Source organism: Lissotriton vulgaris, chromosome 6 (assembly GCF_964263255.1).
Source record: "Lissotriton vulgaris chromosome 6, aLisVul1.2, whole genome shotgun sequence".
Classification (NCBI taxonomy): domain Eukaryota; kingdom Metazoa; phylum Chordata; class Amphibia; order Caudata; family Salamandridae; genus Lissotriton; species Lissotriton vulgaris.
The window spans coordinates 1,767,362,722-1,767,374,880 of record NC_141694.1 but is presented as its reverse complement, the minus strand read 5'-3'; the positions used below and the strand labels follow the sequence as shown (position 1 = coordinate 1,767,374,880).

Below are 12,159 nucleotides of genomic sequence, written 5' to 3'. Positions count from 1 at the left end.
TGCTGAGGTACTGGCGGCACTTATTCAGTTCTTCTTCCCTCCCGACAATCTTTCATCAAATCAGTTACTCTCCAATTCTCTGCGGCCACAAAATAACTGGTCCAACCTTTCTCAATTTAAAATGGGCTAACAGTTGCTTCATGATTGTGTCATACATACCATCCAGTCCCATTGTCCCTTCTTCCACATCTGTGAGCTAAAATTCAATTGTGGACAGAGCCTGTAGTGAGTCTTCTGTATTCATTACCCAAATTCTTTGGTGGTTTACTCCCTCTAAAAAGAGAACTGCATTTTCATGGTACTCGACATTTTCTTTAAACTTTATACGGAGTCCATTATGATCACTAGGACCTAAATCAAGAACCTAAAATGTTATACCCAATGAAACTGATGTACTGGCGCAGACACATAATGGGCATACAGCTGTTGCCTTATTTAAAGATACTGGCTGCAGGTATGTCATAATTACAACGCCTATTAACATTAATTAGATTCTGCTGAACTAAATAGGAAAAAAAACTTTGCTTCACCTTGTGGGGCTCTTGACGGGAAAGTACCATTTGGCATATTTTGCGACATCATCTAGTCCTTGCAAGAGACATCAGGCACTTTGAATGCTGATTTTTCGTTAAAATCCCCATCTACAATCAAAAGAGCATCTGGATAATCCCAAGTACAGTTTTTGAAAATCATCAGTCTGTTTCAGAAGCTCACTCCAGTATGGAGAACTCTGGTGGAACATATATATTGAAACATACCATTTGTTTCAACACCGCCACATCATTGACCATATCAATTACGCAAGCAAGCACCCATGGGCAGGAGGTTTGCAGCTCTGATACTTTTCTCCCACAGCGAAAAGACATCAAAATTAATAGCCAGCCTGCAGCTCTTCCTCTAGTTGAGGGCTTGGCATTTTGCACAGTGGGAAAAAAACCCTCCACTAGCGGGCACTCTATTAGCCAGGTTTCCAGGAGGAACAATACCGGGTAATTACTCAAAATCTCTTTATAATTTCCTGATTTCGTAAAGTCTTTACACCCATATGTGTTCAACACCAAGACACAACCCAGCAATAGATGCCCTGGCGCCCACCAATCAATCTTATCAACTCCTCTGCCACCCAAGGAAGTGGTGTGACCAACTTGTGTGAGTTGGAGAAAAGGGCTGTCAACCGTCCCAAGTTTTTATGGTTGAAAATAGGGACTTTCATCCCTCCAAGAATTGGGTGAGCGTTTTGGCCATGTCAGAGTGGTGGGACGTATCTTGATTTCCCTCTAATTTGGGCTCAATCATTTTGAAAGGTATTGGTCGCTATTTTATCCTATCCTTCCCGTTCCCACCTGCTCCTCCCAAAGCCAGCTTTCTGCCCTACTCCCAGGCACCTTGTTGTACCTACCTGGTTGTGCTTTATACTGCTCTGTTGGACTAGGACTAGAGCTCTTCCATAACGACCACCGCCCCCCCAACCGCCTGTTGACACTCTCCCAATCTACCCATGCGCTATCCTGAAAGTATATACCGTGGGCTTCCAGAGCACTTCACCTCTTCAGAGGCAAATAATGCACATTCGCTCCGCATCCCCTAAAGTCTGAAACCCAACAGGAACCAAATTCTTTGAAGAACAGCATTTCTTCATTATGAATCTTTGTATAGGTTCAGATGAAAACCAATCAGGTTTAGGACTGCCTCCTCTAGAAAGGAAAATAAGATTGTGCTGGACCATAGGCCTCGCATCCTCTAGATTCATCGGTATCTTTAGTTTTGCAGCGACATTGATGTACTTCGATTAAAATAAGTTGAATGCCTAAGTCGTATGTTGACGCAGTTACTGTACCATTGGACTTTAAAATCTTATAGTGGAGACTTTTGTTACCGGCAAGTCCCTCATCCAGTTCTTCACTACATGGTTTTAACGCTTGGGGAAGGTGCTCTGGAGACTAGGAAAGGAACCAATGTTGCAGCAACTAAATTGCGTTTCAAAGGTTTAATTGTGGTTGTCAAGTGAGTGTGTGCAGTTACTGTTCACAGTTGTTCTGGGACACATTCCAAGGATTCAGTCATGGAGAGAACTATTATAGAGAAACTGCAGTCAGCATCACTTTTGATGCAGTACTCTTTTGTGTAGAGGTTAAAAGAGTTTTTTTATGCAAACATGTTACTGATCTAATATGAATGTCCATGTGGACCAATTCGGAGAGTAAAAAGCAGCACAGTTGAGTGGTGTCTAGTTTCATCATAAGTGCACAATCTGTGATGCAGACTTGTTGATGAGCTTCCCTTGTGTGTCAACAGCTCTTACTTTATTCTGCTTCTTGTTCTAATTTTGCATGTGGAACTGTTTGATTTAGCTTAATAAAAAAAGAACGCCTCGTATAATCGACCAGAATCTGGTTATCTAGAACCCCGGCCTCTGTCATTACTCGGGGCAGATTGCAGGCACCTTTTCCAATTACAACTCATATAGGATCTCATGTAAAATAGGACATTACCCCACATTTAGACTTGAACTTATAGTAGCACATATCTTGTGGGTTATTAATCACTGTAATAGAATGAATTAGCGCCTATTAGACTAAAGAACATTTGAGGCATCTTGAAGAAAATAATCTATTCCTGTGATGTTCAAATAGCAAGATTGTATGTGCTACATTTTTAAAAACTTTTTGTTCAGTGGAAGAAATCCAGAATCTACTACGTTTTCTTGTTCTCTCTGCAGCACGTTTATTATGGCCAGCATGCTGTCGAAGCGACTGGGGAAGCGGTCCCTGATGGGGGCCAGGGTGTGCGTCCCAAGCACCGTAGGAGATGGGACGCTGATGGCTGGACACTATTCCACCTTACAGGCCGTGCTCGGCGGGGAGGCTCCGCTACTTACCTGCGAGGACGGCTACTGCAAGGAGTGTCCAGAAGAGGGGACCAGAGCGCCGGAAAGCCAGCCTCTGAACCGTTACAAACTATATCCGGGGCAAAAGGTGAAACCGGGGATGTTAAAATTTGTTACTTTCTAGTCTACATTGTCTTACGATGGCACTGAGTGTAACAAGTATAGGTCTCTGTAAAATTTCTGGTTCTTGAGTATCATATTTTTGGAAATAACAGTTATGTTGAATTATTTTGTGCACTTCTACTGATTTAGCCTTCACTGTGGCTCAGGAGCCCAAGATTGCCCTTTGCACTATACCTTTCCGCACAGTTACTGATTTATGGGTTGTTGTTGGATTTGCTAATGTAAATAAACATACGTTTATTTTTCGACCAATGCTACTTTTCTTTGATACCCTCTGTTAAATAATGGCCATTGCTATAGCTAGAATTGGTCTTGAGTCTTGGCTCTGACTCCTTGAATGGAAACCCAGATGTTGGACTTAAAATTTTTGTTTTCTTTTTATACTGTTTACTGAGCATCTGCTTTTATTAGGTTTGGTTATGGTTATATCTCCTTGAATCAGTTTTTCTCAAGATATTTCTTATCCATGGAGAATTTTTTTCAATAATATTGTATGTTGATTCACCGATACAGAGAGTACCTTGAGGTCTTAAAGACCACCACACGCCTGTCTTGCTGGGTGCCATTAAATCTAGTATATGATCATAACCACTTTGGAGTAGTACCCAACAATTTCCCTAGTCTGTGGTGAATGCCACCAGCTTGGTGCAGAAGATCTTGCTGGATGGATCTAGTACTGTTTATAAATTGTCGATTAATTCCTTCATTACTCTCGATTAGCGAATACAAATATGGTTTGTTTTGAAGATCCGTTTGATCCGAGTCATGAGAGCGCTAACGACAATAGTGAAAACGTGCTGTTCAGCATGCATTGTTTGATCTGTATGTTTCAACAGTGGAGGGGTATTCTCTGCACTTGTTTGTCATCACCTTCAGTACAGTGACCAGTAACTAGAGCATTGCCTATTGACATTACAGTCCTTCTGCTCTGACCTGGTGTATGTAGCCCGTAAACAATGCTACAGAAAGCTTTACGCTTGAGATTTTATGTACATCTTTTCTTTCTACTGTTATTTGTAGAATGAGATACCTGTTAAAGGATGATCTATTGCTTATTTCCTTAAACTAGTTGGTTTTCTTTGTTGTAGCTTGACCAAGGTTCGAGACTCTTGGAGTGGTATTCGGTTTGTGACTGGTTTGGCTTTGTTCATCCATTTACTGATCAGCTAATCATTAAAACCCTTTCAAACACTTCACAGCATGTCTGCACCAATGAGCAACATTTGCTTAGAAGTATCTTTATCAGAACTGAATGATCAAATTATTAGATTGTAGTCTAATCATGAAATTGGCTACTTAAGTCAACCATTGAGTCTTATAACTGTTTCGTTTTGGTATTTGGGCTTCCTATGCTTTTTCACCATGAGTTGGTAAACCACAGAGAGACTAGGAAATTATTTATTTTGCATGTGTGCATGTTTATAGAGACGAAGACAAAACTGTTTTGATCTGAGGCCCTTCTGACAGAAGACCACCACCTTTGTTTTTGCAGGTGTTGGTAACCCATGATGGACGTGAATGTGTTGCTTTTGTCGAACAGCATAATCACGTAGATGAGGAGGTGAAGGTATTCATCCCTGAAGAGAAACTGTACACTTCCAGGAAAACCGAGGATGTACGCTTGCCGGAAGTGCAGATACACCAGTCCAATGAGCAAGGTCTCTCAATAGGCTCTACAGAGGCGGCGTCAAGATCCGTGTCCAGGAGCATTGATGTCCCTAAAAGGTAGGTGACGGCAGTGTTGGGAGGGGGGGAGATCGTTTTAATGGTAGCTTGTGCACCTCCTTCTTTAGAAGCCCATATCAAACTCAAGAAGCCTGCAGTTAGGATGAGTGGTGCTGAGAAATAGCTCCTATACTTGCAAATGTTTTTTGTTCAATGTCCTGCATACTGCCCCTGCACACTGAAGGCTGGCCTTTTGCACGCCCTGGGCCATGCTCGTGCATGCCCAGGTCTGTGCTCCTCTTGGGACGCATTCTGCCCCCTGCCGCAATAACACAATTTCAGTTGCACTTCATTTGGAACAGTGGGTACTTATTTCACTGTGGAGACTATCTTTATTGTTTGCAAGAGTATTCCCTCAATCTTCTGTCTTTAGTGCTTTGATTCGTCACAAAGCTAACAAGTGCTGCCACCCATTTACTCCCTGATGCTTTGTGGTTAAGGACCGGACGTATGTATGCGCTTCAATAAGAGACCCTCAAGCATCCCTATTCCTACATCTACCTTCCATCTTCTTTTTAATACCACCGTAATTCACTCTTTACCTGATTCAAAGACTATATACTGAAGATCTAACCCCATTAGCATATTTAGACATTTCTTTGATCATTTGGAAAATATTCTTGTTTTACTTGTATCCCCTGTTCCAGTCATCCTTCTTGACAATTTCATTGCGGCACTCAACAATAAACAAATCCTGTTTTCGCGGCTTCTGCTCTGTGGATCTTCATTAGAGTCATAAACACTGAATAATCTTGTGCTGCTTGCCTGTACCCCAGAAATAGGTCCAATGATGAAAATGCAAAGCCTAGGCTGGTGGCAGGTATTGGCAGATATGATACTCTGAGGAGCACAGCATGAGTAGTATCTTAAGAAATCCAGGTCTTAACCCTGTTCCAATCTTCACCAAATACAGATGTAAAAACCAAGCACATGTCATGACGAAGGTTGTTTCTACATGGTGTTGTACCAGAAGTGATGGTATGGCCCATGTGAAATGTTGCCAAGCCTGTGTCAGCTGTGTCAGTAAGTTCAACTGCTTGGGTTCTTGGTAGGCCTCATGCTTTAAGAGTACAGATATATTATTCAGTATTATGGGTGTATTTCATAGAGTCACATGCCTGAATCATTCCCTGTCGTCGAGATGGGAGTCCCCGGTACATAAATAAAGTAATGTCCTATAGACATATAGAGAATAGTAGGTCTAAAGGCCTCACATTAGTAACATATCCATGTCCTTTTGTAAAAAGGACCAAACTCTAGAGAAGAGCTAATCAGCTGTCACCTCCCTCTAGAACCATCCTGGCAGGAACCTCAGTCCCTCAGATTTTCTACCGCACGTTGTGCTAAGGGAGTCTCCCCTGAGTTCTGCTCAGGTTTGTTTCTTCACAGCTTTTTCTTCAACATTTTGGAATATTTTCCTGTTTTTTCCTCAAGTGAAAGCTATACACTATGGCTGACACTCCAAAGAAGGGTTTCTTTAGAGCCTGTGGCTCTTGTGGAAAGAAAAGACTACACATTGATGACCAACATAAGGACTGCCTGTACTGCCTATACCCAGATCATTCTGCTAAGGACTGCAAGGTATGTCGAACCTTTTCAACTAAGACCCTCAAAGATCGAGAAGGACGCCTTTTAATCTGGCTCCAAAGGCTTAAAGATCGAGATAACTTGGATTCCTCTGAGGAAAGTGAATGTTCTTCAATCTCCTCAAAATTATCTCTGAATTGGCCAAGGGTAGCTTCCCCTAGCCCTTGGACACTCCTCAAAAGAAGACATCAAAAAAGTCTTCAGAGGCCATGTCAAAAACAACTTCTGAGAAAGAGGTTCACACCTTCAAGAAGCCTGCACCGTCGACGACGACAATATCGTCGACGACGTCTTCAGCGACGAAGAAAGCAGTGTCTCCTGCTTATGTGTCTACGTCGACGACGACGGCATCATCGTCATTATTATCATCGACGACGACGACCCCATCGTCGACGGCGGGTAAGGCTTTATCGTCTACGATAGTAATCAAGAGATCATCGTCGACGCCCAAGATCCCGTCGACGATTGCCTCGCCGACGACTAGATCATCACCGTCGACATCAACACCGTTGACGAGGGCACCGTCGACGAAGACACCGTCGACTGCACCATCTATACAGTAGACGACGGCCCCGTATCGACAGCTGTCGACACTACTCTGTCGACGATCTCACCGTCGACGGGCCCGTTGACGGTGAGTGATTCTGGCTTCCAAACAGCTTCTGTGCATCTAAAGATCACGAGAAAGACGCTGACGCCGGAGTTAACTTCTCCAAGCCATGTGCAACTATTGCCACCAGCATGTCTCCTTCAAGATGAGGATTCTGACGACGGGGATATGTTCCAGTTGGCAACTAGCCCCTCAGAACTGCATGTTAAAAGCCAGAGCTCAGATGAGAAGGATGTTCAGGAAGAGGAAGTTCATCCACCACCTACAACTATGGTCTGTCTTCCAGCATCCCTAGTTACAGATCTGCGATACCTCATCCAAGATTACAAGCAGAGGTTCCCAGAATCTCCGGCTCCTCTAACTTCCACAGCAGCTCCATCACCAAGACCGCGATCCCCATCCCTTAACCATTCAAAAGGAACAAGTGGATTTGCCAGGTCCTAAATCTTCTGATGAAGAAGAAGAGGAGGGACAGCAAGAAGAAGGTGAATTGCAGGACGATCCATAGGACTGGGAGGATTACGTCATACCTTCGCCAGCATCTCCAGTGCCCGCAACCTCTGATTCTCCACCGGTTGACATCGGCGGTTTCCATAATGTGGTGGAAAGGGCCGCTAAGCGCTTCCAAATTTTTATGGATTCCCAAGAGCAGGCCTGTTTCCTGTCCGATTTCAAGGAACCTCTCAAAAAATCAACGAGGTGAATTCCTACTATTCATTATCTTTGGACACAGGGGGTTCAGGTTATGCAGAATCCCGCCTCTGTTTCGCCAGTGGTCCCTCGTTTGAACAAAAAGTACAAAGCTCCAAATACGGCACCGCCTTGTCTGACAGGTCATCCTAAACCGGATTCGGTGGTGACGCAGGCGGCCCAAAAGAACTCCAGAAATCCTTCATCTTCTTTATCGGCTCCGCCTGATAAAGATGAAGAAAGTTGGACAACATCGGGAAACGTTTTTTCTCAATGTCGGCAATGACCGTCAAGGCAGCAAATGCCCTAGCGCTTCTTGGGCGTTATAATAGACAATTGTGGGCAGATATAGCCCCATACATGTCTGAATTACCTGACGCGTCCAAAGAGGATGTAAAGGAAATACTACTGGAGGGTGAAACATGAGCATCGGAGATTATAGACTGTGCAATGGACGTCGCTATGACAGGATTCCGCCAACTGGCTGGAGCAGCGGTTTTGAGGCGCCAAGGATGGCTAAAAGCAACCTCATTCCGTCCTGAGGTGCAGACAAAGGTTTTGGATATACCATATGACGGCCAACTATTATTTTGCTCCAAAATTGACAAGGCTCTTCAAAATATAAAAAAGGACACAGACACTGCAAGAGCCTTGGGCACTCTCCAATATAAAAATCAGTCCTTTCGGGGAAACGGAGGAAGAGGTCAATCTTCCTACAAAGGAGGTTTTCAATACAGGTCCTCTTACCCTTCCAACCAGAGTAGGCCACAGTACCAGCAACACCAGCAGCAACAAGGCCAACAATCCTCATATGGAAAGTCGTCCTTTCGGGGTAGAGGACAAAGGAGAAACAACGGACGCAGACAATGACTTGTTTATTCAGCCAGTCCACACCTCATCTCACTTATTAAAAATTGGAGATAAAATTACTCATTTTCTGCAAAATTGGAAGATAATTACTACGGACTGTTGGGTCCTTCAATTACAATTCGGCCATTCTATGGGATTCATATGGACCCCTCCACAAACTCCGCCTCACCCAATGCATCACTACAGAAAGGAGCAATAGAGAAGGTACCACCATCCCAAAGGGGAAAAGGATTTTATTCCCGATTCTTTCTGATCCAGAAGAAAGTAAGAAAATGGAGGCCAGTCCTAGACCTCAGGGCCCTCAACAAATTCCTGAAGAAGCAGTCATTTTGCATGGTAACGATCCAGGAGGTCTTACATTTCCTGGAAGAGGGAGATTTCATGGCATCACTAGACTTACAGGACGCTTACTTCCATATACCAATTCACAAGAATCACAAAAAGTACTTGAGATTTGCAGTTGCGGGCAGGCATTTCCAGTTCTGCGTCCTGCCCTTTGGACTTAAGTCTGCGCCAGCATCTTCACGAAATGTCTTTCCCCAGTGGCGGCATATCTCAGACAGCACCGTCATCAAGTCTTTCCATATCTGGACGACTGGCTGATTAAGGCACCATCCTTCGAAAAACGCGTCCAGGTCTTCCAACGCCTGTCTAAGTCTCTTCAATTGTCTGGGTCTCACGCTCCACCAGGTGAAATCGACCCTACGACCTTCTCAAACCATCAACTTCCTGGGTGCAACCTTGGACACACGTTCTTCAAAAGCGTTCCCATCTCAGGAGAGGAAAAACAAACTCCTAGCACTAGCGTCTGGAGTAGCCTCAAAGAGTTGACGGTCCGCCTCTTCAAATCCCTTTTGGGGATAATGTCATTGTGCATCCTTTTGATCCCTCATTGCCGTCTACGGATGCGTCCTCTGCAGGAGGCACTCTCGAGGCAGTGGGTCCAATGCACAGGGTCATTCGATGACCGCATAAAGGTGACTTCTCAGATGGTCAAAGCTTTGCGATGGTGGATGTCATCACGAAACCTGTCTCAAGGATTGACATTCCTGCTTCCAGCGGCTCCTCATGTCATCACGACAGACGCATCCTTAGAAGGTTGAGGAGCCTTCCTACAGGAGCTGCAGATAAGCGGAAATGGTCAGCTGCAGAGAAGAAACTCAATATCAATCTGCTCGAGCTGAGAGCGGTCTTCCTGCCCTGCAGTCTTTCCTATCAAGGATTAAAAACTCCCTAGTGCTGGTCAGGACAGACAACACTACGACGATGCACTACCTCAACAAACAGGGAGGAACGCGCTCGCTGACACTCTCACGCAGAAAATCTGGAACTGGCTAATAACAAACAATGTAGCCCTACGGGCGGAATATGTCTCAGTCATGGACAATGTACTCGCGACTCATTGAGCAGGCAGAAAACATCATCTCACGAGTGGGAGCTAGATCACAAGATCCTCAACCAAATCTTCTCCAGATGGGGCACGCCACAGATGGATCTCTTCGCTACAAGGATCAACGCCAAATGCCCACACTTCGCAATTTGGCATCCCCAGTCAGGATCTCTAGGGAATGCATTTTCTATCGCATGGTGCAACGTCTTTGCGTACGCCTTCCCGCCATTCCAGATGCTTCCTGGAGTCCTCAGGAAGATGAAAGTGGAGCCTTATACTCTCATTCTAATAGCCCCAACTTGGCCAAGACAACGTTGGCTCACAGAACTATACCGTCTATCCATAAAACTGCCGATCCGTCAGAAGCAGTGTCCGTCTCTGCTCACAATAAACAACCGGCAAGTTCAACATCCGGATCTGAAATCTCTCAAGTTAGCCGCCTGGCTCCTGAGTTCCGAGAGTTTCGAAATTTGAATATCCCGCAGGACTGTAGAGACATCCTAGCCAGAGCACGAGCGGATAGCACCACCAAAACGTATTCCCTGAAATGGAAGAGGTTTTGTGTTTGGTGTGCAGATCAAGGGATACACCCTTTCTCTTCCTCACCGGAACAAATGTTAACTTACCTGTTACATCTGGCAAAGTCGGGCCTAGCCCACTCTTCCATTAAAGTCCACTTGGCTGCAATATCCCGTTATAAGAGAACTTCAGCGGGTTCATCCCTCTGGTCAAACAGGTTGATCAAACAATATTTTGAAGGGATTATACAGGTCTTTCCCTCCAACAAGGATGTTGCCACCTAGCTGGCATCTGAATGTGGTTCTTAATCAGCTCATGAAGCATCCATTCGAGCCAGTGCACAGAGCTGACCTGAAATACATCTCTTGGAAGACAGCACTCCTTTGTGCGCTCACCTCTACAAGGAGGGTGAGTGAACTGCAGGCATTTTCAATTCAGGATCCTTTTCTGCAATTTAAAAATGACAGGGTTATCCTGAGAACCAATCCGAAGTTTATCCCAAAAGTTCCGTCTGATTTCCACCTTAATGGGCCTGTGGTTTTGCGTTCCTTCTTCCCAAATCCCAGTACAGCAGCAGAGAGATCATTGCATTCCTTGGATCTCAAGCGGTGCTTAAAATTTTACATCGACAAAACAAAAGCGTTCAGGAAGTCGAACCAGCTATTTGTCGTTTACAGCAGACCTAGGAAGGGTCTCCCACTTACTAAACAGAGCATCTCATGCTGGATTTCTGCGGCCATCTCTTTCTGTCATGAACAAGCAGGACAGCCACTACGCTCTAAGATGCGAGCCCACTCCATGAGAGCTATGTCCACTTCTATGGCACTCTTTGCAGGGGTGCCGGTCATTGACATTTGCAGAGTGGCAACATAAAAGTCGCCACATACCTTCACTAGGCATTACTGCCTGGACACGGAGCTTACGAAAGATGCAGCTGTGGGACAAGCAGTACTACGCCATCTATTTCACTGAGGTGAGCCTTCTTTCGTTCCTCCATCCTTCTCTTGTATGCACATTTCTTTACTGATACTTGTTGTTGGCGTCTATTGGCTGTTACTAGTCGCTTAATATGTTATTATCTAATGACGTATATACTGTACCATCCGAAATGTGCACTCTGCATTGCTTGCTACTCTGATTTAGGCATGTTAATCTATGAAAGACACCCATAATACTGAATAAGAAATGCGTTACTTATCCAGTATTATGGGTATCTTTCATAGATTCACATGCCTGAATCATTCCCCGTCGTCGGGGTGGGAGTCCCCTGTATATAAAAAGAGTAATGTCATAAAGACATGTACATAGCAATAGGCCAGAGGCCTCTCATTAGTAACATATCCATGTCCTTTTGTAAAAAGGACCAAGCTTATCAGATATCACCACCCTCTAGAACCTTCCTGGAAGGAGCCATAGTCCCACAGATTTTCTACCGCACGTCGTGCTAAGGGAGTCTCCTCTGAGCTCTGCTCAGTTTTCTTTGTATTCTGGATTTATTTCCACATATTTGTCTCAGAATTATCATTCTGTGAGAGGATCTTCCGTTTAGCCATGGCTGATGCTCCAAAAAAGGGACTTTTCAGACCTTGTGCCTCTTGTGGCAAAAAGAGTCTTCATGTGGATGACAGGCATGAGGGCTGCCTTTACTGTCTATACAGCAAAGGATTGTAAATTCTGCAGTACTTTTTCAGCCAAAACTCTCAAGGATAGAGAGGGCCGACTGCTGATATGGCTTCAGAGACTCAAGGACAAGTCTCT

The 12,159-nt window shown here is 44.5% G+C and overlaps 1 protein-coding gene across 2 annotated transcripts in view; it reads left to right on the top strand.

Moving 5' to 3' along the window:
* ZNF395 (zinc finger protein 395) overlaps positions 1-12,159 on the top strand; it is a 118,935-nt gene that overhangs the window by 29,396 nt on the left and 77,380 nt on the right. For both annotated transcript variants that reach the window (XM_086928020.1, XM_086928019.1), the window contains exons 2-3: positions 2,720-2,975; positions 4,503-4,735. In XM_086928020.1, the coding sequence (XP_086784146.1) occupies positions 2,730-2,975; positions 4,503-4,735 (479 nt within the window). In that variant the 5' untranslated portion in view covers positions 2,720-2,729. The remainder of the gene's footprint in view (positions 1-2,719; positions 2,976-4,502; positions 4,736-12,159) is intronic.